At 30.2% G+C, this 27,767-nt stretch overlaps 2 protein-coding genes and 1 long non-coding RNA gene across 9 annotated transcripts in view; 1 reads left to right on the forward strand and 2 right to left on the reverse strand.

Moving 5' to 3' along the window:
* Positions 1-381: 381 nt before the first annotated feature.
* The window catches only part of LOC145973514 (uncharacterized), a 106,830-nt gene continuing 79,444 nt past the window's right edge, over positions 382-27,767 (forward strand). For both annotated transcript variants that reach the window (XR_014439495.1, XR_014439496.1), the window contains exon 1: positions 382-755. This is a non-coding gene — a long non-coding RNA (uncharacterized LOC145973514). The remainder of the gene's footprint in view (positions 756-27,767) is intronic.
* Positions 3,579-18,028, reverse strand: LOC145973513 (proton-coupled zinc antiporter SLC30A2). Of its 4 annotated transcripts, XM_083102979.1 has the most exons (9): positions 14,359-15,273; positions 13,902-14,272; positions 7,679-7,863; positions 7,030-7,146; positions 6,751-6,899; positions 6,046-6,197; positions 5,462-5,669; positions 5,000-5,240; positions 3,579-4,640 (listed from the first exon to the last, which is right to left on the reverse strand). In XM_083102979.1, the coding sequence occupies exons 2-9, from the start codon at positions 13,922-13,924 to the stop codon at positions 4,495-4,497; spliced, it is 1,221 nt and encodes a 406-aa protein (XP_082959105.1). In that variant the 5' UTR covers positions 13,925-14,272; positions 14,359-15,273; the 3' UTR covers positions 3,579-4,494. The 4 variants fall into 4 exon arrangements, with proteins under 4 accessions (XP_082959105.1, XP_082959102.1, XP_082959103.1 ...); XM_083102976.1 differs by lacking the exons at positions 13,902-14,272; positions 14,359-15,273 and adding an exon at positions 17,795-18,028; XM_083102977.1 differs by lacking the exons at positions 13,902-14,272; positions 14,359-15,273 and adding an exon at positions 16,784-16,848.
* Positions 18,769-27,625, reverse strand: Uggt (UDP-glucose-glycoprotein glucosyltransferase). 3 transcript variants are annotated; one of them, XM_083102969.1, is made up of 24 exons: positions 27,405-27,625; positions 26,842-27,055; positions 26,516-26,754; positions 26,257-26,439; positions 26,003-26,175; positions 25,724-25,919; positions 25,366-25,579; positions 25,061-25,281; positions 24,763-24,984; positions 24,335-24,693; positions 24,013-24,256; positions 23,740-23,931; positions 23,402-23,660; positions 23,185-23,296; positions 22,005-22,190; positions 21,702-21,908; positions 21,238-21,630; positions 21,095-21,109; positions 20,520-20,697; positions 20,227-20,409; positions 19,849-20,124; positions 19,601-19,717; positions 19,368-19,506; positions 18,769-19,298 (listed from the first exon to the last, which is right to left on the reverse strand). In XM_083102969.1, the coding sequence occupies exons 2-24, from the start codon at positions 27,053-27,055 to the stop codon at positions 19,261-19,263; spliced, it is 4,560 nt and encodes a 1,519-aa protein (XP_082959095.1). In that variant the 5' UTR covers positions 27,405-27,625; the 3' UTR covers positions 18,769-19,260. The 3 variants fall into 3 exon arrangements, with proteins under 3 accessions (XP_082959095.1, XP_082959096.1, XP_082959097.1); XM_083102970.1 differs by lacking the exon at positions 21,095-21,109; XM_083102971.1 differs by lacking the exons at positions 26,257-26,439; positions 26,516-26,754; positions 26,842-27,055; positions 27,405-27,625 and having other exon boundaries at positions 25,995-26,130.

The following is a 27,767-nucleotide window of genomic DNA, read 5'->3' on the forward strand; positions in this document are numbered from 1 at the left end:
TCAAAATGATTATTTAATATTTTGGATTCCTATCATTATATTTCGATTCTCGATTAAATTGTATATTGTTTAATTAACAAGGATTGAGAAAATTTAAAGCATTGTTCGAAATATATTTAATTATAATATTGTTAAAGAAATATTATAATAAGCATCAATGATCGAAAGATCATAACATAATTAATTCTCTTATCCCTTTTTATGTATCCCCTGTTTCAATTTTTATTTAATTAATGATTGTGATTCGATCAAGATTTCGTAGACAATAAATTCAGAAATCAAAGTCGCGCGAACGTTGAGCGTAGTAATGGCCATGCGCAGAAACGAATGCGCACCGGTTCGGCCGCCATGTTAGTTCCGCGTTGTCTACGTCATACGTGAATCGGAGTCATACGCAGTTCGTCGTACCTCCGCATTTTTCGCGTCTTTTAACCGTAAATAAACGAATATCGCGAGTGAACGAGCGTTGAGAGTGTCCAAGGATGATCGCGCGACTTTTATAACATGTCAGTGGAAGCGCGCAACAGCTGTTTTTGACAGTATTCAGTGATGGCGTCATCGCAAAAGTGGAACGAAGTCGCGACGCGTTTTTCGCGCCCTTGATGATAATTATCGGATGCGAACGAGTATCGGGAGTGCCGAATAAAGTGTCGCGCGTTCGCGTTGGTGATATCGTGAGAGTTTGTGTGCATCGAGATCGCAATGGGACATCCCGAGGCGAGTGAAGGAGCGACCTGTGGAACAGCCGGTGAACGGTGAGTTGATTTGATTTATCATATTTGCGTGACAATTCGTGTTCATTCGATGTTTATACAGCATCGCGATATCTCGAATTACGTTCGGGCAAATCGGCGCCGCATCATAATTCGATGCGACGCAATGCAATTCAAATAAAGTCGATCGCGTGAAGATGGTTAGGCTAGAAGCGATTTGAAATTTACTTTGTATACGCGCGCGCAGTGCTTGCGCAGTCTATCTTGTAGGGATGCCAACTGTCAAACATAATTTTCGATCTAACCTAATCTAACCTAGTCTAACCTCTGACCAGGAAATCGATCATGAATCTTTTTCCTTAGCGAACTCGTGAACTCGTGAAAAATGAAAAGTTTCATTGACGAATTCAGTATTCGTAAAAAGATTCATGATCGATTCCAGATGTCGAATGTAAACACGAGCATATGTTGCGTGGATTTACCATGCTTTTAAAAATAATATTTATAATTATTAGTGTAGTACATTTTATTACATAGTATATTAATCGTATTAAGTGTGCGACGTAACAGTGGTACAGTTTTATACATTTTAATGAAGAGCATATAATATAATTAGTTAGGTTAGATTAAATTAATCAAAACAAGCTAGTGTGATGATACATTTATTTAACATAATAGTATTCATTTGACGAATGTGCAGCTACTGAAGTTAAATGATATATTTGTGGACATATTTTTAAAGTAATCATAAAAGTCTCGTATCTCAATTACATGAAACTAAACTACAAAATATTCATGTATTCCACATTAACGTTATTCATTACAAGTACTATATTATTTTTCTTATATCTCAATCGTATTCAATCACATTATTTCATCGATGAAGCTTTTCATATACTGCAGACAATACGATACTCTGTGCATGGAATTTTACGCAGGTAATACATGGCAGAAAAATAATTTGCTCTTGTAATGAAATTTATGTTTTTATCCTCTTTACTTTAATTTTTATTTGTGATAATAAATAATTCCATAAAAATTTATCAAAATAGTTTCGTGTACATCAAGAGTTTAATAATCATTAATTATAATAATTATAATATTAATTATGTTTCCATATTAATCACAAGCACGTTCAGATGTATTGCTTTACTCTTCGAGAGTCGCCTTACGAATGACGAGACCGTAATATGTAAACATTAACGCGTTACTGTTTATGTTACCAAGGCTGAACATGTTATTGATAATTCGTTATCGGAATATTCTACGTATTATAAGATAAAAGAAAAAAAACGAGCAATATGTCTATTTTAAATAATATAATATGATAAATAATTTATATAAATTATATATATATGGCACATGTATGCTCCGTATGTTGCCCGATGTTTTTCCGGATCTGCTTTTCTTTGTTTACACATCCTTTGCTTTCTTTCACTCATTCGCGAAAATACGATCAATGATTATGTGGATTATATCGAATACGTGGGATATTTTGCATGGCACTTCCGATCATAGAATGATTACACTCATATACTTATTTTATTATATCGTAAATGAAAAAAAAACATTTACAAGAATCAAAATTATGCTCGATTACATCAATGTTTATCATTGCTATTGATATAAGTATATGCATTTATATATATTATATATTTATTATAATATTAGATATCAATAGCATTTTTAGCTTCGGTCTGATCACGCGATTATACAGATAATAGATTATACAGATCTTTTGGCATATATATAAATTCTAAAGGCGTTGATAAATTTCAATGATCGATAAATCGAATATTAATACATAGTTTACAAATTTAAAATAATAATTTTCTTATAATTAGTAGTCTTTCTTATAATTAGTAGTCTTTAAAAAACGCACGAAAATTAGCAAAAAAATTGTATTTTATATTTTTATACTTTCTCCTTTCCGTAAAAAATTATTTATTTACTTGCAGCAATTTACTATACATCTTGTATAAAATAACAAGATGTTTAAAACCAATGGACTTCTTTTTGGTCCCAATCGAATCACTTTATCAATTAATTTGTACTAACTGGTACATACTTTTATTGAATCGTTGTGAAATGTAATTTCTGTTTTGATTTGCGATTATGTATTGTGTTACTATATACATAAATTATCATTTATAACTTTAAATATATGTTATTAAATTATACAAATACAAATTATGCACCTTTACATATCAACTGGAATATTAAAACCGAAATATTATACCAAAAAATTAATTTTCTGAAATATTTATCACAAATTTCTTTGTAATTTTTTCTTACATACTTCTTAAATATAAGATACAGGGAAAATGTGATTTTAATAAATTTTATACGAAAACTCTACATCATTCGCGATTTGCTAAGAATGATAATGAAAATTAATGTTTCTTCTAAAGGAGATTAGCACTGTTTTTCATTCTTTTTTCAAAAAATCCAACATTTATAAAACCAATATCTATTCAGTCGAACTCTAAGCAATATTTTAGCTTTATATTCACGCACGCATATGCATATACACATATATAAAATAAAAATTGTAAATATTTCTTAGAGAAGAATTTTTTATATTTTAAGATTCTTTCATAGGTCCATTTTAAGAATTACGAGGAATGCATTTTGTAAGAATTCTAGTCTAATCTAACTTGTGCATTGTATATAAATTCATTCATAATTTTCTTTTTGTCTACACACATGATAAATAAATAGGAAACAACACGGATATATATCTCTATGGTGATCTTTAACAGATAATTTCTTGATCATTAATAATAAAATAATGTAGGCAAGAAAAAATAGGAAAAGAGCAGTGAATCGAGTGAAACGAAGGATCAAGTGAACTAATAGAATACATATGTATTAAAATATGAAAATTCTTTTTATAATAATCGAATAGATTTAAAAATAAATTACAGAATTTTGACTAAATGTACGTATGTCTACATTATATAATTATTAACATTAAATATAATAATATTTTGCATATATTATACAAAATATCCTGCAAGGATTATAAAAATTATGCAATATAGACATTCATCTGTCTATATTACAAACCAGAGTCTATGCAACCAGAGAAAATTTACTTAATAGAATAAATTTCTTATTTTTACTGTTTCTTTTTCCTCTCTCTATGTTGTGATATATACAATGATTCTTTATGAAGTTACAAGTTACTGTGGTAACATATTGAGTCTGGCTCTTATAGCCTTAGATATTTGAATATTTATAAACATCTATTGAGATATACATATCATTTTTAAACTAATATTAATTACAATATTCATCTCGAAAGTAATCAACACGATCATTTATAATACGAGGAACAATTAATATTTATTATTATAATATTTATTATAATAATTATTCTAATAATATTTATTATTATAATATTTATTATAATAATAATAATTATTATATTTATTATAATTGTTGCAATTATAATAATTGAAGAATACAGCTTAAGTAGAACTACTTATAATTTATCTAAATCAAATAACAAAGAAAGGTATTCACATCTAAACGTAATGTGTTATACGAGTGTTATTGACTGAGTTCGTGTATTTGTTCACGAAGCTAAAAGACCAAAAGAAAAATAACAAGAGTTCAACGTAATTGCACGAAGACACATACTGCCTTCGCGTGAAACAATCTCATCCTTCTCATTCGATGAAGTGTCGTAATGATCACGAGACTTTTATAATTATCATCGATGCGAGTCACGCATCTCTTATATCACGACTAAACCGCATATAATAATGACAGTGATTTATTGCGATAGTGCTTTGCATTGTTTACAGTTTTCCATTCGTTCATTGAATTCCTCTATTTGTAACGTCATCTCGAAGAATTTGTATTTATCGTGGATATTTCTCGTGGCGGTGCGTAAGATATTCTGGGGACTCGCTCCAGGTTCTGTAAGAAACATTACGTTAAATCCTAAACGTTACACATCTTAATAAGAAATAAGTGGCACGAAATAACAAATGAAATGGACATGAATAATATTCATAATTATGTATATATATTGTTGCACAACGAAATTCATCAAGAAGAATTTATATAAATTTTTTTCTAAGTTAGAAAATATTGAAATTTAAAGGTTTGCTAAATGATTTGTCAAGAATATAAATGTTAGGGGTCTAAAAATATAAACTTCTAGCGTCCCCTGACAGAGTAAGATATTTTAAGACTCAAGAGTAATTGAGTTGCATAAGTGAAATACATAAATAAGAAATATATATATTGAATTATATTTTTAGATAAGAGCTTACTTATAGCGAGATGTGCCGACAGGGCAGTTTTGTCGAGCGAGAGCGCCCAAATTCTAAGATTATGAACCTTAACGACTCCATCTATTTGCATGAACGTATTTTCCACTTGGGAATATTCGAAACCTTTGGGAATTCCCTCCATCAGGACGTTAACTACGTCTTTAATAATCGCTACGGTAGTGAGAATAACTAATACGGAGAAGAGAAACGTGCATATCGGATCCACTAAACTCCACGTCGGCTGAAATGTAAACAAATTGGTATTTTACGTAATAGTATTTTTTAAGAGAAAACTGCAAAACTGCAATTTAAATTGATTTATCGAATTGCACATATACATATAAATATTAACTTTTCATCGTAAAAGATAACATAATGGAAAAATAAGATTTAATCTTTAATTTTTGTAAAAAAATTATAAAAGTATTACATATAAATTACATATTAATGAAAATTTGATACCTTGAAGTAAATGATTAATGCGGCGATGAATACTCCTACACTTTGAATAAAATCACCTAAAACATGAATGAAGGCGGCGCGTACATTGATATTCTTTTTCAACTGCTCCGCTTTGAGATCATTATCGAGTACATTTTCCAGGTCATTGTTCCCACCATGGTTATGGCCACCGTGGCTATGGCCATGTTGATGCAACGACAGGCCCATTCTGCAATGCCAAATTATTTATTGCATACGTCTCTCTTTAAGAAAAGGAGATACAAGTGCAGTTTCGAAAATTCTACTACAATCGATATACTTTAAATATGCGTACATTTTTAACGAATCTTTCAAATTAGTAGGCACATAATATTATCAGCATTTTTAAAGCATAAATTTCTCATCAAAATGACAGATTTTTATATTATTTACTCTCGCTTTAACATCACCGATGATTGTTTAAAGAATGATTCGATTGATGTTACACTATAATTCCGATTGTTATCAAAACTTTAGAAACAAACGTGCATGTGATATTATGAATTATATTATGAATTGAAAGCTGCGCAAAGCATTAAATAAATATTATCGTTAATATCACTAACACTAGATTTACCACAACACCAACTGCAGATGTGATCAGCATCACCGTCGCGTCCAACTCAAAGTTTTTGTGAACGATCCTTTCAACCGCGAGGTAGAATAAAATGCCAGTGACTACCCATATTAATAAAACCGAAGTCAACGCGCCGATAACCTAAATTAATATATAAAAAAATTTATCAGTTTTCATGTATAATAATAATCTATTATTTTTGCAAAATATATATATTATGTTACAGATTACGGAAACACACACTGTGACCAAATTTTATTAAATTTTCTATAAATAAATTTTCTATAAATATCCATATAAATCGTGAATATTTTTAGATTACATCAAAACAATTTTTAACTTTATACATTGTATGAAAAATGTACTTTTAATATTTTCAAGATAGTGAAATTAATTTAGATACAGATTAGCAATAATAAAGAATAAATATTTTTAACATTTTATATTATTGCTAATCTCTATCTGTATTAAATTCATAATTTACTAATATACATTTACTAATATACATAATGTACATAAAATATCGATTATATTCAATATCTTTTTTTAAAATTTGTCACATATAGATAAAAATATTGTTATATATACAATTATATAATAATTTTGTATATACGTATATACAATTATAATATATTGCATATATAATATTAATATAAATTTATCATTTTCATATTTATGTAAGAAAACTACTTACTTCTGCACGATACCAACCAAAAGGCATTTTTCTGGTGGCTGGTCTACTTGCAACCCAGATAGAAAAGAGAGATATCATAAACGAGGCAAAGTCAGTCAATAAATGTGCAGCATCGGTCGCTATCGCCAAACTATTCGATAATACTCCGCCTGAGAAAAGAAATTGTCGCTGATAAAATGATATAAAATGACTTGATTAAATGCCTGCCTTCGTAAATACATTCTACAAAATATTCTTTTATATTTTGATAAAGTCATCAGGAATTTTGTTTTATATTACCAACTATTTCTGCTATCATGAAAACGACGCAAAGCACGCTGGCAATCAATAACTTTCTTCGGGCCTTTTTGTCAATCTCCTCGTTCCTTTCTCTGTGACAATGATCTTCCGGAGATACTGAAAATATAAGAAAAGAAAAAAGAAATAAATAATATTTATTTAAAAAATAGTTCAAAAATTTAAATTCATATATAATTATTAAATGTCAATTATTTTGCATAAGATATATATTATGCTACAATTTTAAAAGGGCGCATTATGAGAAATGCAAATTTCTCTGCATACATTAAGTTTCTTTAACATATGAAATATATTAAAATAACTATTAATTACATATAATATATTATTCAATATATATTCAATTATTGCTAACTTTTATTTATTTAATTAATTTTTAATGCACACAATCGCAATTATATAAAACAATTTTTAATAATTTTTTGAATAATTTTTTATGCACACTATAGCAATCATATAAAACAATTTTTTGACTTTTGAACTTTTTTTATTTTTAAAGACCAATTGCTAAATCAATATTTTTTTATAAATATTAATTATTATTATTTTTTATTGTTATTTCCTGATATTTTTAATTTTTTTAAATATCATCACATAACTATTTGTTAAATAAAATATATTTTAAACATACTTGGATTCTGCTGATAATCCGTAGCTGCATTTTCATCAAGAGTGCCCTTCACCACTGTGCAACAGCCTGATAATTTTCCGTGAACGCAAAAGATCACCTTCCGCGATGATATTTCATTCTCCTCGTCTTCATTATTATTAGGCGGGATGCTTGTTCCGTAGCCATAAATCGCCTTGTCTTTAAACCTGTAATCCATTGTAAATTTATTTTTATTTCTTATTTTATTCCGTATTTAAATATTATCAAAAGTTGAATTTTGAGCAGAAAAATAGACGACTTTCTCATATAAATGTGTGCGTTGCTTACTTTAACGCTTTCAATTATGAGACGGAACACTTTCGATTATTATTTCTTATTTATCAAAAAGATATTGTTACTTTCTTCCTGATCTTGTCGCGTAAATAGTGCATGTCCGCTATTTCTCTCAAGTTATGTAACAAAAGAAAGTGATTACGTATTCACTGAATAATTGCATACAAATTAATATTAATGATCCAGAAATGAGGAAAAATTAAATATCTGTTTTGAGTTTCTTGATAAATATAATTAATTTCATCTTTCAGCCATCATTTTATGTCAGTTTTATTTTTATTAAAATTTTTTCCAATATACATCGAAATGATATCGATGATAATTAATTTGCCGGTTGACAAATTATGATGGAAGCACATCACAGTAATCTTTTAGTTATCTCTGATATCTTATACCTTTTATATTTTCTTAGATAAAATTTATATACAGATACAACTTGTATACACGCTTATGTGATAAAGAGAAACGATATAAATATTGGTGAAAAAAATAATAATGCGTTTGCTGATTAGAATCTAGAATAAAGATTTATTAAAAATCTGCGACTCGCGTACACAACTTGTAAACTTGATTCGCGTATACAACTATTAAACTATACAACTATACAACTTATTTAACTTGTTTTTCTTTTAGTTTTTTATTGAAATTTAGGCAGATTTTTTTCACAAAATCCACAAATATTTCTTATAAATAACATTTATAAGAAATCGGAAAAAGATGAAAAAGTATTTCATTTTATTATTACATCAAGATTTTATCCTAATTATATAATTGTATTAATTATTTAATTTCATAATAAACCTGATGGAGACATTTAAATTTATAATATGTATTGTTGATAATATTACACATTTGATAATGCTACACTTTAATAACATGGTGTGACATTACAGAAGACTTACAGTCCTTATCGTTTTCTATAAAGGGCCATTATCTATCAACTACATATCGATAATGCTATATGCACAAACATGTGTATAATCATTCATGTGTTTACTCACAGACAGTCCTCTATCGCTGGCTGTGGTTCAATGATGGTGGTAAATGATGCCGTGTGCAAAATCATACGATTAAGAATTATCGATAGACAGTGCTTTGTGCACTATTATATTAAAAACTGCGCAAAGAAAGTAAATAAAATCAGATCTGAATCTTTCTCTTTCTTTCTTTTTTTTTCTAAATTATATATATATATATATATATATATATATATATATATTTAATTTTTTTAAATTAAATAATTTAAGATATTTACAGAATTTAATTTAAACTTTATATAAAATATTATTATATATACGTTTATATATCAATTAATAGTGTGATGCTTCCAAATATTTTCAGATTGATCTGCGGATTGTAATAATTAATTAGTTTTATTTTTTTTTCACAATGAGATTGAGTTGTTAAAGTATGAGATTTATAATTCTCATCATATCACCATCGAATTACTAATTGAAATTTTTGTTCGCGTCCAGATTCGAATTAAATTTGCACAATGTTTGTATTCTTTTAATAAAATAGCCTTGGTCTCCATGGAGGCCACGCTATCTGATCTCGAAACTGTGTCCTTCGGTTAGACGAACCTATTACATCGTGATCAGATTTTTATATAGATGGCTTCCATACAGATTTTATGTAGATGGCTTGTTAAATCAAGGTAGTCTAAAAGTCCTTGGATTCAGAAGAGATGCATGAGGGTAAACGCAAGGGTTCGCATGAGATATTTATCTTGAGAGTTGTGATGAATATGTCTCGATGAAAATTTCTTTTGAAATACGCATGTCCCATTTCAATCCGCTTATCTTCCTTTTCCTACACGCTTGTCGCTCAATGTAAGTGATAATCAGTTTTACAGTTATATGAAAATTCCACTATTTATTACTCTTTTAAATAAAACCAATAAGATAACAGTCTTTTTTATACTAAATTGATGAATTTTGCAAAATAGTTATTTTGTTATTAAGAAGAAGATAGAGATAATTTGTCTCTCTTTCTCTCTCTCTCTGTCATAGCAATTATCATATTCAAAAATTAGCTCTTATTTTACAAAGAGAGTCCGATTTGAAGAGAAATAATTCTTATTTTATTAAATAAACTTTTAATTAATATACATGACTTATAATTAATATACTTGAATTATTATACGCATAGATTATTTTAATTAAATCATTAATTAAGTCAGTTTCTGGGATTACAATAAATTTATTTTAATATGTAATTTAACTTTTATATTTTAGTATTTAATTTTTTCATGTATATCACAATATTAAAAATCTTAAGGGAGTTTTTTATTTTTTGTTGGATTTTTTTATATTAAAACTAATTGAAAAATTTTATTGCGTAAATTCAATGTAGATATTCATATTTTAAAAATGCGAATTAATGCAGAATCTTTTTATCCTTCATAAAAATTAATAAGTAAAAAAAATTAAATAAATATATATGTATATATTAAAAAATACAATTACAATTAATAAATTTAACTAATTTAGATAATTATATAATAATATAATTAAATAATTGGTCATGCAATTATTAAAAATATAATATATAATTTAATTTTTATATTTAATATAAAAATTAAATTTATCTTTAATAAATTAAAAATTATTTTCTTGAGATCGTTCATTTGAATCATATTATACGGTCGAATGATTTACATGAATTATCACTGCGAGCTTCTATATAACCAGATATTAAATCAACGACGGTCGCTACATTTGTTGCACTTGTCGTTATCTTACATCATATTAGTTTCATATTATATATATATATATATATATACTATAATACTACAAGAACAATAATAAAACCTTGCTGAGAGAGAATCGCTCTCATGGGCGTCGACATGGAATATTTTATAGAAAATCACTGAAAAATAGCTGATGAAGACTATGACATAAGCTGTGACAGAAATTCTATAAAGTTATTAATTTTCTTTAAAAAAAATTTCTTAACATTTAATAAGACTCGAAAAATCTAAAAATGCAAACCAAACAGTTTTAATAAAAATAAAATCTGAATGCATTTAATGCAGATAAATGTAAAAATCATCGAAAATCATCAAAAATACATTAGCATTGTTTAGAAGACGAGAATACTTTTTTGAACATTCTAATTAATTACTCTGAAAAGTTTGACAGATGCGAGTGCATTTTTCGATGTCGCGCCTATGATCATCTCAGAATCGCACAATCGCAATCACACACGTGGACATACATATCCTCTTCGTGACAAGACATTATCATTATAGTTGTAAAAATATCCGCTTTGCAAATGCTGTGTTGCTTGGTACTTAACATGAAATGAAACGTATCGATTTAACTGGATTAATATGTTCGACATAGATGAATTAGCTCGTAAAATTAAAGCGGAACAAGTTCTGCAGGTGAGTGGACAATATAATATAATCGCATCCACAATTCTGATTGAACTTCGGATTAGATATTTCTTTATATATTTTTATAGGATGTAATAGATCCGATATAATATCGATAATTATCAATTAAAAAAATTTGTGGCACGGATGCGGTTTTACAGATAGTACAACGAGAAAGAAAGATTTTATCTAAGAACCGCGAACGTATTAAATTGCGATCATACTTTTTAAACGATCGTTTATTCCGTAATTAATTGACAGCGTATCTTTAAAGAGGATAGTACAACAAGATTATCTATTTATCAAATACTACTATTCAATAAATTTATATGACTTAATTGTCATCACTTTATTATATCTCTTACTGATTTGTAAAATTATATTTTTTTTAAAAGATCATTTATACTTTTTTAAATATAAATCTAAAGAAAATGTTTTCTTTAATATATAATTTCAGAAATAGATATAAATAACTTAGATGAATACATAGAAATCTTATATATGTATATTATTTTTACCGAATGTGCATCTAATCGCCTAATCAATTTAGTTAATCAATCTAATATACCTTTACTTTATTTCAAATTATTTAATAAATGAATGAATATAAATATAAATTCATGAAAGAGATATGAATATCAAAAAGTATTTCAAGGCTACGTGTTATAGGCACTGGAAGCAATGTTTTCGGGTCATTCGAAACCGGTCCGGTTAGTCTATCAATATTACAAGATTAGAAAATATTTTGTAATATTAGAAAATATTTTGTAATGAATAAAAGGGCGGAGATCATAAAAAATTGCGCTCTTTATCATTTTTGCATGAATTATAGTAATCCTTAAACTGCTTTATGACATAAATATCGTTGCAATTATATCTTGTAAGTTTGATATATTAAAAAAATATCGCGGGGAAAATGGAACAACAAACTAATTCCACGAAAATTACCGTTGGCAACACGAGATGATCGTTCTCGTCCACGATTCGATAAAATATTTCAATTCTTATCGGAATTTTATTTTATAGGAGAAATTTTGAAATATTTTATTACGAAATGAATCTCACATAAAAATCGATTTAAAAAGAAGTGTGAAGTAAAAAAAATTGCCTCGTTTTATACAAAAAAATCGCACGTTATCTTGGATCAAACATAAACAATTTTTGCGAAACAGCTGATCTGTCACTTTTACGCGCGAGAAATTTGTCCCACAACAGCTACGCTCGACCAGACTTAACGGAAAGAACCGTGCGTTTTTTTTCTTTTTATTAATTCTCGTTAAACTGGTTGCACGACCTCACATCATGTTCGAGATCCTGTCGCGCGTGCAGCAAAGTGAAGGGGAATCTCTCGCGGCCTTGTTGTTTGCGTAGAACTATATTGTATGCCGCGCACAGTAATTGCGGTAATTTTGGCAATCAGCGCACCGGCACTTTCCGACGCTTGTTAATCTGCAAAGAGACATTGCCCGAGGAAAGAGAAATCGAAGGGAGAAGCTTTCTCGCGTCGACGACACGTCAACAGGTGGGTCTCGTCGAACGATGACTCGTTAACGATTATACGGCGCTGCTATTGCCATATCGCGATAAACAGTAGGAATATTTCTCATAATCTTTTTTCGATAACGAGATATTCTCATATATATCGGATATTCCAAGAAACTCTGCTGCGCAATATTGTACTCGACATGGTGCAATATATGCTTCATAAATACATGAATTTTATAAGATTTAAAAACTATAAGATGCAAAGTACAAAATATAAAATACATTACAACTCTCGTTAATTCAGACAATTTTGTTAATAATTCGAAAATAATTGGATCTCAAGCTTTTTCCTTCTAAGATAATTTTCACTTTGCATATAAATAAGGAAATTGTCTTGAAACCTTTCATGCGATACTTATGAATCATCGTAGATAATGTGTTATCGAAAAACTGCAGTGATTAACGATATATTTGCAGGCATATAATTTCTCAAACTCTCCTCGTGTTATTTTTCAATAGATTCCAATTAGCACAATCACGTCCCATATATTTTCCTGCTAGAATTTGGGAGAGGGCAGGAGAGAGTACCTCTCGAGAATATACGCGTAAAATATTTCAAAATAGCACTCCATAAAGGATCAAAGCATGGGAAATGAGTGGGACATGACTCTGAAGAGATCAATTGATTAATTTTCCAAAAACCACTTCAATCGATTGCACACCACTCACAAAATTTTAACAGAGAAATCTCTTCAATTTTCTTCTAAAAATCTCAAAATTTAATTCACGGAGCACCGAGGGAACAATTAGGCACGTGACTAATCCAAGTATATCCACAGATATCAAATACGGCTCCGAAATTGAACGAATTAACATATTATCGCGTTGTACAGATCACATTTCGAAATTAAATAATAGTCTCCATAATTTCGTGCAATTTTGCATCGATTTTGTGTCGATTTTTTCGCTTTTTCAATCATGAGACAACGTCTTTCGCCTGCCACGCACAATGAAAATAACGAAGACAGATACACAAAAAGAACTCACAGCTTGATCTTTTCGTCGTCCATGATCGAACAAAGCTGAAGAGATCGTGAATCCAGTCAGCTCGCGGTCGGTCACCAACAATCGCGCAACGTCGTCACAATTCTTCCTCGGATAATCCGTCGTCAATTTTGTCGCTCGCGAATGCCAAGCGCCAAAAAAAAAGAAGATGAGAAGAAACGCGGATGGAGGCGATGACAACGAGGAATGAAGCGACGTGTTGTAATCAGCGAAGTCTTGTAATGTCGTCGTGCTGTCGTCCCTCGGATCGTAAAGACGCGAGTGGTGAACACGTGTCACTCGTCAAATGCGAATAACGAGAGTCCAAGCACGACATGTCCGTTGGAAGAGGATCCACGTCCTGCTCGGGGCCCCTTCGTCCAACAGATAAAACGATTAACATCGAGAGACCTCTCACTCCACCTCTGTTTCTCTTTCTCTCTCTTTCTGATATTTCTACCTTCTCGATCTCTCTGCTTTTCCTCTCAGTTAGTCTGTCTTTATCGCAAACTTCCTCCCACTCAATGATGCGTCCCTCTCTCACTTCCTTTCTATCTCTACTCTTTTTGTCTTTCTCTGTCTATTTTTTTCTGTCTCCGTTTGATGAAGATATGTCTCGTTACAATCGTGACTTCGTCCCACATTTGAAATTCGAGATATAGTACATATAATGTTTGGATGCCTTATAACGCTAAATGATGTCTTGCTTGAAGAAATAATTCGAAAATATGCCTACATGGCTATAAAAAATAACTGCTTTTTAAATGAAGATCTTTCTTCTTATGTGTTGTCTTTGAAATATTTGAAAATAATCTCGGAGCTTGAAGATTTTACACACATTCACTGATACATTTCGAAACGCGAATCTTAAATTTAACGCTTCAATATTCTTGAATCCATATTCGTCATTTGCATATCAATAAATAAATCGAATGCAGTTTATTAGGTCCGCAATGAATTTAAGAATCGCGCGATTTATTCATACGATTTATCGGCGAGCACGTGCGATCGATTGTCATTTATCTCTCTTTCTCTCTCACGCACTGACATCTTGAACAATAATCGAGTTATTTCTGATACTTGTCTTGTCATATTCATTCGAGAATCTCAAATTCGAGATATTTGGAACCGGGATTTTTAAAAAGTTGCTCATCCAGCCTTCCGCAGTATCAGTGATCGATCGTCCAGCGCGAATTGTCGCTCGCGTTTCTTCTTTCACGATTTTATAAAGAGAACAATCTTCCCTTGAAGATCGGTAATATATTTCTCTCTACAAGAGATCACCAATACTATACGATAATACTAAGGCGAGAAATTAATCCATTAAACCTCGAGCGAATAAGACAAATCAGTGATCACCGAACATACCGTGGATCACGGATCGAGACTGAACGAATGGCGAACGTGAAACGAACGCGAAACGTTCGCCACATAACTTTCTACAGCCAGGAAGAGAGGCACTGTCGGCGCACGTGTTGCACAAACAACACGTTGATTCAGAAATCGTTATACGCGTGCTGATTGCTCGTGGAAGCGAGTTAAGCAGAGTATCTCTTGAATGGGATGCAACCGCGCATTTTAACAGCGGATACTCTGATTAACGTGATCGATTTCTAAAGAGCTGATTTTAAAATTCTCAAAATGAATATTTAAGTATCGCCAGCAATTTTTATCTATGATAATAAATTAATAATCTTATGGGACAGAAATACGGAAATGCTGAGATAGAAAAACTTTCGATAAAGATGTTAAGAATTGGCGTAGTATTTTCAAATTTTTAAAAAAAGATATAATTATACGGAGAAAAGAATAATGAATTTATACGAATAAATAAAATAAATAATTAGTTTAAATAAAACAAATATTCTTAAAAAAATATATATGCTCTTTATATGAATATATTATGCTAAATATATTATATACAATATACAATATAATTGCTTTTTTTCTGAGATATTAAATTTTCGATGTAACATCTGTATGGAAGAGAGACAAACGAAGAGAAATTCAAAATAAAATTTTAAAAAACTTAAAACAAAAGTACATTTTTTCTTCTTTTCATTTATAATTCTAATAAAACAAATTAAGAGAAATAGCAATTAAATTAAAACAAATTAAATTAAAACAAATCTAATAGTACTAAAAATGTACTTTTGAAGTTTTAGTTATATTATTAAAGTATATATATGAAAGTATATATCATATATATATATCTGTATGTTTTAAATATAACATAAAAATTAAATAACCATAATTTTAAATATGCATGATATAAATATGAGATATTAAAAATTATTCATTCATTACAAAATTTTCGAACACGGTTTAACGTTACACAATCATAAGTAATTACATATGCAAATACATGTAATTAAGTAAAATAATAAGAAAAATGAACATCAATGACATAATTAAGCTCTATGAAATATATTTATGGATTATCTTTAATCTTCACCTTCATAAATCTTCACTTTGTTATCGTTTTGTTGATAATTTAAATACGTGAAAGACACGGAAGTCAATACAATATAATACGGAAGTCTTGCTTTTGAGTATGATATATGATCTACGAATTATTAAATAAATTTTCAAATACAACAAAATTATATATTTTGAAATTGCGACATGTTTTTATTCAATTGAAATCATCATTGAATTAAAATCATCATTAGTTTATTGAAATTAAGTTTAAATTATTTGTCGGAATAAAATTTTTCACAAATATGAAAAAGTGGAAGAACGTAATTAATCAATTTTTTTTTAAATTGTAAAGAATTTTTAAAAAAGAAAATATAAGAAAGTATTACGAATAAGTATTATATAATAAAGTATAAGAGTGTAATATATAATATTAAAAAAAATAATATATTAAATTTATTATTTACTCGTCGATGATGCAACCCAAATCCATTTTCGTAGTGATCGACATTCCGGTGCTGAAACGAAACTATCGGTTCCTACTAGTAGCGACAGTATTTTGTAATTCTTTCAGCAATATATATCGCGAGGTAGGAGTAGGGTTTCGTGTAACACAATTGGATACTTGGGACTATATTTTTACGTTTATACGGAACCGTGAAAAATGTCGTCAAAGTGTCAATCAAAAAGAAAATAATATTTATTAAAGAATAATCTTTCCCTCCCTTTTATCTCACAAAATAAATAAAATATAAACACGATCATGCATTATGATAAAAAACGTTATAAAATGATCATGGAATATTTAAAGGTTTGCGTGTCCCTGACGTGAACAATTTAATGTGCGCAATTCAAAATTTTTAAATATACTATATTTTTGTATTATGATTATAATATTATATTATGATCGTAATAATTAGAATATTAATTTCAAGCTAAATTATTATAAATATTAACAAATTCCTGACAACAATTAGTTGACAAACAAAATTGTTTTCTATTTATCATATTTTTTTTTTGCCAAGAAGAAGTTGATTGATATTCCATAATTTATAAAATAGTTGTAATTATAGATGAAGTATTAATCACAGATGAATTATTGGAATATCTTTGATACCGCACAAAACTTGATAAAAAAACGAATTTATTTATTTTATTCTATCAATTTCAGACGATTTTCTTTTCTGCAAAATTAAACTTTCAATTTCTTCCAAACTACAGAAGAATTTGACAGAAGATTTAAATATTTGCATGTATTCTTTCCTATTTAATTTTTTCTTTATTTGTGACACAAGTGTGTTATTTAAATTATTTGAATTTAAACTTATATTTAAATTAAACCATTACTTCATCGCGAAGCATATTTATAAAAATACTCATAAAATGTACGTGTAAAACTCTGTCAAATAAGAGGAATAAAGTGATTCTTTTGTTGTATAATAACAATAACACAACATTATTATCGAAGCGTGACTTACTCATTGGCTTTGTTGTTTCGCTCGACAGTCTCTAATTCCACAGAACTATTTCCGCTGTTTTCCATATCGCCCTGAATGAAGTTATGAGGCGGACTGTCGGCGAGGAGGAGCGCGAACGATGCGGGCGCGCGGACAATTGACAGAGGCGAAGCTGAGAGGAGCCAAGTTGATCGGCGGCAAATCCGCGACAGCGCGGGGATTACGATGCGTCGGGAGATGTCATTAGATGTGCGTGCTTGGCTCTCTCCTGACGTGTTTACATATAAATATTATGAACGCGGGCGAGAGAGGCGGACGACGCGCGCGCAAGACACGACGATGACCCGGATCGGTGTCCGTTTAATGATTATCTTCTATCCGTTTAACAAAGGCGTTTCTCTTTGATTTGATACAGACGATGCAAGATGATCGATTTGCATCGTTCCAATTTCACGCGTTTGTCGATTCAGAGAATCGAGCAAAATATAAGAGATTATAATAGATATAACAGATTTTTTATTGCAAAAAATTGATTTTTATTTTGCGCTATCGGCATATGTTTGATCTCCGATCGAATGATCGTGAAAGATAAGACGAAATAATTTCAAGTCGGTTGTCGCATCGTTGTTTTAAAGTTTCCAGATCGATATGATCGAGATCGAGAATTATTAGATTATCAATTGGAATGTTTTTCGAATTTCTTCGTTCGCTTCGCTCTGATTCGCTTCGTCGCCGCGGCCAAAATAAATTCTTTTGAAAAGAACAATCGTCATTAGCGCGTGAAATGATCTGTGTCGAAAAATGTAGACTATTGTAAAAAACTCATCATTAATAATGGAATTGAGTATTTCCTACGATCGAATATTATCTACGAATAGATTTACTCGTACATATGTCGCGCCCACAATGTATCTATTAAGTTTTGATAGTTCCTTTGGCTGTTTTTAAATTTTCTCTTTCTCTACATCTATTATATAAAAGGGAAATATCAAAAATATTTTACAAATGTTACAAGTTTATTCCTTATAACTATCGTAGTAGACAATTATAAATCACATTGGCTTAATAATGAATTGAACGTGCACGTTCATAAATAACCAGAAGAATACTGTAAACTCTCAACAATTATTAATTATTTCGGATTTTATCGAGTTTTCGCTTCTGAATCGAATAAATCTTGTCTTGAAGAAGTAGTAACCTTATTCATTATAAGACGCATTTCATAAAATCCATAATTTATGATTATACAAAATATGGATCTATAAGAACAAGAGTAACAAAAACCCCTTCGGCTTCGAATTGTTTCTGAGAGTTTATACGAGTACTGATGGCAAGTATTTACACAAAAAGTGCCAAATATCAGTTACAAAAGTGAAATATGGAAAATGTTATCAATACTTATTAATCTATTGCAAATGGAAATTTCTTTTTTTGAATTTCCTATAGAATTTTATAAAATTTTTTCATAAATTATACACAAATTTAATTTACAATTCTTCATGTTTCGAGACATCATCAACAATTTCTGCAATAAAAAATAAATGTAAAATTTTCGTGGAAAAAAGTACAAATACATACACATATAAAAACGTACCACTCTCTTTTTCCGTTTGTCTATTTGCATTCTCTACTTTTTGTTGTAGAGCTTTAATTTCTTCGTCATAACCCACCCATTCGGGCAAAATACGCATAGCTGCTTGTAATTTAGCTTCTTTAGTCATTGGATTATTGCACTAAAAAGAAAAAAAAGAAGTATTTGAGTAAATATAAAAATATAATTCATTATCATTCATCATCATATATTGATATATAAATGAAAATACATACTAGATCTATGGTTTTAGCATATCGCTTGGATGCATCATCACACCATGTTTCACACCACAGCCATTCCTGTGGTAATGTCTTGATAGCCACTTGATGAATCATATTATTTGGGAGATCCTAAGATTGATTATCGATTATTTTACAAGTGCAAAAAAATCATAACGATATTTTGGAATAATTAATAAAAATATAATCTATTATCTTCTTTTTATATTTTTATAAATATTAAAATCATTCGTTTTATGTACCTGATCAAGATTTGATAAGCTGTTTGGATCTTGACTCAATGCTTGATACTGTCCTCGCAATCTATCTCCGGCTGCGATACGACGGAACCGTTTGAGATCCACTACGTATAACGCACTAATGTGATAAGCCCGTCCTTGTAAATGATTTCTCCAATATCCTTGTTTCCAAAACCGGAATCCATCCATTTCAGTTCTACTATCACAGAACGGTGTATATGCATATGGCGCACCGCCGAGATCCAAGGTTGCTAGTTCCTTCAAATCTGCTCTTACCACCTGTATAAAAACGACTATGTGTAAAGCAATTTTATACAACAAATATTTATATCTTTACAATTTTTTTAAAATGTGTTTGAATTGTGCTTATATTATGTGTACCTGATCAGCATCAACGAATATTATTTTTTTAACGTTCAACGGGAATAACACGTCGAGGAACAAAATCTTGTATCCCCAAATAGTTCTCTGTTTCTCGGTTTGTTGATGAAGCCAACGAGGCCATTTGTATTGAACAAGTTCGTATTCAAAACCATATTCATTAGCCATATGTGGCAAAAAATCCTATGTCATGAAAAAGATTTTGATAATTATTTTCATAATTAGTATTATTATTTATAAAAATATATATAGATATACATGTTTCACTCTGCTATATGTCGTTAGTCACTTACTTTTACAGTTGGTGAAAGGTAATTCTTTAAGAACCAAAACTTCACTGGCGTCTTGGTATGCTTAATAACACTCAGCATCATGATCTTCAGAAATCTTTCGTATAAATGGCCAGAAGCAAGAGAGAAGATATTTAATTTTTCATCTTGATCTTCGTTTTCGTCTGTTGCGGTAAACGTCCTAGTTTTGAAAGTACATCAAAGTACATGTAAGATATATCAAACATTAGTAATAGTTTAGCTACTTGATATCAATCACGCGATTAGGTTTTTAAATCAATATAAATTACATTATCAAAGGAGAGAATGATATGTTAAGTTAATTAATAGGACAGCAGGCGAAAGACTAGAATACATATTGGTGACTTGGAATTAAAGCAGCTAATGTAAATGAATTAATATAATAAAGTTTAAAATACATTAAGATCGTTGATTAATCAAATGTTATAATTTCAAGCCACAAATATATTCGTTTTTATAATACATATGTATTTCCTGGATTTTTTGTCATTTGGTACTTAATTATATGTACTTATAGAAAATGATAGATGTACTTAACTACATAATGAGAAGCTTACCAAAATTTGGCAATGCTAAAAAAGAGAGAACAAATAAAAGTTAAGTTTAAAGGTAACCGAGAACACCATGCTACGCATTAAGTACTAACACCCAGCATTAGGAAATGTGGAATACAAAAATAGTTCAAGTGAGTTAAACGTACCTAGAAATAGAGTTCCACAATCCGGAATCCTTCTCATCGTCCGATAAAAGATCGAGTCTCGCCTTGTCTGGCTTCTTGGATACCTTGACTTTCAGCACGTGACTTCTTAAAGAGCTTATTAGAACTTTCACATCATTGCCGTTTTGAATAACGTCCTGTCCTTCGACCGTGGTGAAGTCGTATATTTCCGCGGATCTTCCCTGTCGAAGTCGCAGCACCCATTCGCCAGGATTCGCTTTGAGCTGGAAGTATCCTAAATTTGCCATTACTATAGTATCAACCATCACGGGTTGTTTCTCGGTGCCTAATGTGAATTGAAGGCCTCTCGGTGGATTTCCCATTACTGCTTCGAAACAATGGCCTTCGAGCAGCAAATATTCCAATTCAAATTCACTAAAACAATATACATATAAAAGTCAGTGAAATTGAAACTAAAAGATTGCATTGTATTTCGATTCTTATACCTATGTACGCCAATCGCGACGTTATCCAGCTTAATGTTGTCTAGATCATAAACACTGCGGACTACTTCTACCAGCCAATTTTCAGGAGCGTGAATATATTGTGTTAGTAATGAAGAAGTGGGAAGTTTTGTGAACTTTGCGATAGAGCCACTGATGTCTCCTTCGGTTGTGAATTGTAACTCAGGTTCGAGCACAAATCGGTAAAAGCTAAGATGAAATAGAACAATGTGTTATAAAAAAATATATATTATTGAGGGAAAAAATTATGAAGAAAATAAATATAAATAAATAATATTACTTTACCTCTTCAATGGCATGTCGCTATTCTTATCCAAGCAGTTCAAAAATACTTTTATATTACAATTTAAGGCTTGTTGTACTGTTTTCAATATTGGGCCCAATTTTTGAGCACCACGTGAAACCGGATCTACAATGGCGATAAAGTTGAAGGCAACTTTATCGGAATCGGCTGCTGAAATTTTTATGACACTGCAAATGAAAATAAGCATTTTTACATATAATATCAATATTCAAGAGTTTCACATGTGTTGTATTCTAAATTTTTGTTATACAGGGTGTTTCATTTTAATCCGACCAGTCGAATATCTCGAAAACCAAGCCCGGGAGAGAAAAATATTTCAGACAAAAGTTGTTTGGTTTCGAGGGGGCCATAAGATGGTATCATTGGTTTGACCTTGAAGAGTCATTTGAAGGTCACGTGAAGGTCACTTCAATTTTTTAAAATGGAACACCCTATATATTTTTGCACACTCTTGTAGTTTATCTCGAGAGCTTTCCAAAACACTATAATTAAGTACCTTTTCGTTAAGTACTTTTTGAGTTATGAGGGTTGAAATAATTTCTTAATTTTACATAAACCGTAAAATATCTTGTAAAATATTCACTTTTCGATTATCTTACCTTAATACTTTTATGTACAAAATAATGAGAGGAATCAATTGGTGTAAAAAAAACACATAGTTGTTTTTAAGAAAAAATATGGAATTGTTAATTGCAAATTACATATTTTTTCTTCAAAACAACTATGTGTTTTCTTTACACCAATTGATTCCTCTCATTATTTTGTACGTAAAAGTATTAAGGTAAGATAATCGAAAAATGAATATTTTACTAGATATTTTACGGTTTATGTAGAATTAAGAAATTATTTTAAGCCTCATAACTCAAAAAGTACTTAACGAAAAGGTACTTAATTATAGTGTTTTGGAAAGCTCTCGATGTCAGCTACAAGAATGTGCAAAAATATATAGGGTATTCCATTTAAGAAATTTAAGGTGACCTTTATGTGACCTTCAAATGACTGTTCAAGGTCAAATCATTGTCACCATCTTATGGCCCCCTCGAAACCAAACAACTTTTGTCTGAAATATTTTTCTCTCCCGGGCTTGGTTTTCGAGATATTCGACTGGTCGGATTAAAATGAAACACCCTGTATATATATATTTTAGAAAAATTATTTTACCTGTGATCATCCCCATGGAAAGGAACATCGTATCGATTTCGTGTTTGAGGACGTGGCACCAAGAGTGAAGTGATCTTCATAATCATATCATCCGTGATATTATTTTCCTCTTCTAGAAAATATCATAAATATTTTATTATTTCTATTACAATAATTGAAAAAATATTACAAATAATACATATTGTATATACATATTGTATATACCATATTATCATACCGTATTCATCTTCATTAAAGATTCGGTCCTTGATCAATTTCATAAATAATTTATCTCCATAAGTGCTTTGGCTAAATCTTTCTAATAAAGAAAAATCTTCGCTTGTAAATTCTTCGCCGCTATCCAAGGGACCAATAATACGGCCGTTGCATAAAACTGCTCTCGCTCCCGTTTCCAAGTTTAAGACATTTTTAATATAATGTTGATGTAACAATAATATTGGATTTTGATTTTCCAACAACGCCGCTACAGATTCATCCTGAAATAAAGTCGAGTTATTAACGCGAAATGATTTATAATGTTCAATATGTATATATCACTTAAAATACGTTTCTTACTTCAATCTCAAAACTACCATCAGCAATGAGAGCTGCATTATCTTCTTTAATTACTTTACGTGTGTAGAGTATAGCTCTTTCCGGTGACAATGCATTTAATGCAGCAAGAACAATTTTGTTAATATCAGATTTTAAATTCACGTTATCTTCCTCATTAATGATAATGCTAATTCGCGCATCAGTATTTGATTCCTATAGAAAAGTATAAGAACTTTATATATTCTGTGAAAGTACAGGGAGATTCTATAAAGTTTAATTTTTGAAATCACATACTACATATTCAAGTGCTTCTCGTAATAATTGTCTACCAGAAAATGATCTCAAATCGGTTACAATCCAAAAGGAATATAAATGATGCACGTTACTGCGGCGTGGTACGAAGAAATAAAGCATCTTCTTCATTAAATAAGTTGATAGATCTTGAGGACTCCACTTGGTATAATTGTCATCTTCAGGAATCGTGCCGATTAAATTTAACCATGCGTTCTTGTCCACTTTTAAAATACGCTCATTCAAACTAAAATACGAAATAAAAAGTGAAATAGTATATAAATTTATTGTAACTTGTAGAAATAATTAAAAGAATTATATTTACCGTGGCATAACATTTGGCTGATTCATGAGAAAATCAAGAACGTCATCCCCTTCCGTTACTTCACCGCGATATACTGCTTTCTGTAATGCAGGTGTTTGCGATATAATACTAGATAGTACTGCTTCCTCGTATGATTCGGTATTTATCTGACTGGGCGTCAAAGGTACACCATTCAATAGAGCTTGTGGGAATTTTTTGAAACCACATCGTTTTATAAAATCGCTAGCTAAATGGCGTCCCACATCGTATTCAGATTCTTCTCCGAGAATGTAAGGTATACTGGCAGATGAATCTTTAGATCTGATAACTTTTTTTATATCGTCTATGTCAGCACCATCAGGCCCAATGTAATTTCCTAACTAAAATAAAAATAAATTCATCTTTTCTCTTAATATAGCGAGATATCAAGATATCAAATAAAGTTTTACCTCCGATAAGAAATGTAAAGCCTCTTTAGGACTTTTATTGTCTGCAAAATAATGATATGCATTGTTAACTGCAACACTAGCATCTGTTAAACCTGTTATAGATGTATTAAAATTCGTCACAAAGACAAATCCGACTCTCAGTGGAGCAGAATGTGCATAAAGAGATTGTGCTAGAGCTATTAGTGACATGGAATCTTCACTTAGGGGATCAATAATTAATACCTAAAAAAAATCATAGAATTAAGTATTTAAAACAAAATATTAATTATTATCATTTAGAAGAGTCAGCAATACTAACTAGATTATATAAATTTCTCCTAATATTTCTGAGCATGCCAGGGAAAGTTGGTCGTAATAATTCTGTTAATGACCGTGACCATTTACTGTAACGTGAATCATTTTCAATATCGTTAATCCAATTAATCGCGGAATCTCTTATATCCATTGCAAAATTTTGATTGTCGGTGCTTCCAGATAAATCCAATGCTAACAATTTACTCATCTTTTTGTTACTAAAACCTGTAATAATTGTAAAAATATAATTCTTGATTTGGAAATATAATAATGAAGTATTTAACTGATACAAATATATAGCTCTTGTACCAATTTTATGGAGAGATTCCATTACTCGTAATTCGCTTCTCAAAGACTCTAAAAGAGTTAGTACATCAATAGCTTCCAAATCAAAAAATAAGCCATTAATAAAAAGCGCAGTGTCAGTTGGCTGTATATTCAAACTTGCCATAAATATTTCCTGATTTAATTTCATTTCCTTCTTCATATCACTATTCACTTTAGTTCTAATCAAAGATTTCGCCTATGATATAAAAATACATAAATTGTTATATGATTAAATCATAAATATTATAATAATAATTTGTAATGTATATACACTATGTATATACTTAATCATATTATCTTAAATCATATGTGTTTAGAATCGGATATTTTAAATAAATACCTGCATAGGAAAATTCTGCGATATATCAGTTAAAACATTTATTGCTTCTGCAGAAGGGGAATTCATAATCCTTTCAGCTGCCTGATGACTCAATTCTTGAAACTGCCATACTTTAAAAGCTCCAATCTCATGACTAGTTTCCAATAAATGCATTTGTATTTTATCCAGTTTAGCTTGTTGATCAGGATATAATTTTCTAGAAAGATGATATGTTATAGTAATGCAATGCAAAATATTATACAGAGAGATACAAAGCAAGTACTTTACTAACCACCTTACTTTAAAATCGTGAAGTTGATTCCTTCAATTTCTTCCATGCCCTCATTTTCCACTTCTGAGTCCTTTCCTGTGTTATCCTTGATATCAGAATCGTCTGTCGCTTTGTATTCTGTAGACTTCATTTGCAACTCTACACCATAGCCTGATAAACGTAATTTCTTATCTGCTCTATTCTGTAAATTGTTTTTAATATGAAAAATGCAATTGTTTTGCAATATATTAAATGTCTAGGATACATTTCTATCTATTGTTACCTTTACATAATGACGAAGGATATAATTGATCTTTTTTGTTTCTGCTATATTTTTTAATTTTTCATGAAAATCAATGAATGTAGAAGTTCCGATCTGACCGTATAGTATGATTGCTTTATGAGATTCTGAAGTATCCAAGTATCGATGGTCTACATCATATGTATCTGCAGTTTCCCATGTATCCTGAAAGAACAGAACATGATAATGATATCCTGCAAATTATATTGGAACAAGGGATTTAAAATTATAAATTACCAACCTGCTCTAATAATAATCTATCTATATCTTCTAAAGAACAAGTAAATGTTCCACCAATGTTAACAACATTGTTGCAGTCATATAAAGAAACGTTTTTATTCACAGCCATTTGAGAAAACATTTCAACACGTGCGGAATAAATACGTAAAGACAATCCTAATTTAAAAACTGCTATTTCTGATTCAGATAAATATTTTCTAGCCAGTTCCAGAATTAAGTCATAATTTTCTTTTTCTGTAGCTGTTTGGAGTAAATTACGAATATTGAGAAAATGACTATCTTGAGAATATATATTTTATCAAATCAATTAAATTATAACCATATTACCTATTACAAGATCACTAATTTTTGTGGAATATGCATCGATAAATTTCCAAAAGTAATTTGGATTTTCATCGCTGAGATATTCAGCTGCTTCGAGAACCAAAGGTGTCTCATTCCATTTGGCATTAATTAAAGTTGTTACATATTTATTAATCTTGTCAGCTCCAAGTTGAGTGGAGCATAACAAGAGTGCGTAAAAAAATATGAGCACCCCCATCTGCAACATGAAAAGAAATTATATAAAAATATGTTATCGAGTATATTATAATCTCATTTTTATTAACAAAACGATAGATTTTAAACAAAAAGACGCGTTTTTAAGTGTAACAAAGAAACTGTTTTGTTAACAAAATTTGGCACGATAAATCTTCACTGAAATTCGCTGTCAATTGTATTTTAATACACGTGCCGATCACATTCGACACATCAACATGTAAGATGTCAGATCAAATCCATACGTGCCACATCCGGTAATCATTGACAAGTACTATTACGTTTACACGATGCTCTCTAATTTCGCCGATAACCTAACAAGACTCTCTCTCTCGCTGAGATCCTTTACCTACCTCTAAAGCTTTACAAAAAAATTATTATTTTAACTACGAAGAAGATACATCAATGATTATAGTCAATCCATGCAGCGCACATGCCACGCGCGCAATATCTTGAGACAGCGAACAGCTGATCTATGAGCAATCGGAATCGGAGTATTCGGACTATCATACAGTGATGCAATGTACGCTTGTATATATCGTCGCTACTGCTGAGCTGATAACTGATGGCTGGTCATTAATCACAGATTTCAATGAAACAGAATGGCGCAATATTTTCGGAATACGTTCGAAAATCTGATCCGTACAGTAGCATTTAATTGACCAATTAGGATAGAGAGATCGTCTCTCTCCTCTTATCCTGATTGGTCAGTTAAA

Source organism: Camponotus vicinus, unplaced genomic scaffold (genome assembly GCF_025532165.1).
Source record: "Camponotus vicinus isolate PSW18456_S1 unplaced genomic scaffold, iyCamVici1.0 SCAF_6, whole genome shotgun sequence".
NCBI lineage: Eukaryota > Metazoa > Arthropoda > Insecta > Hymenoptera > Formicidae > Camponotus > Camponotus vicinus.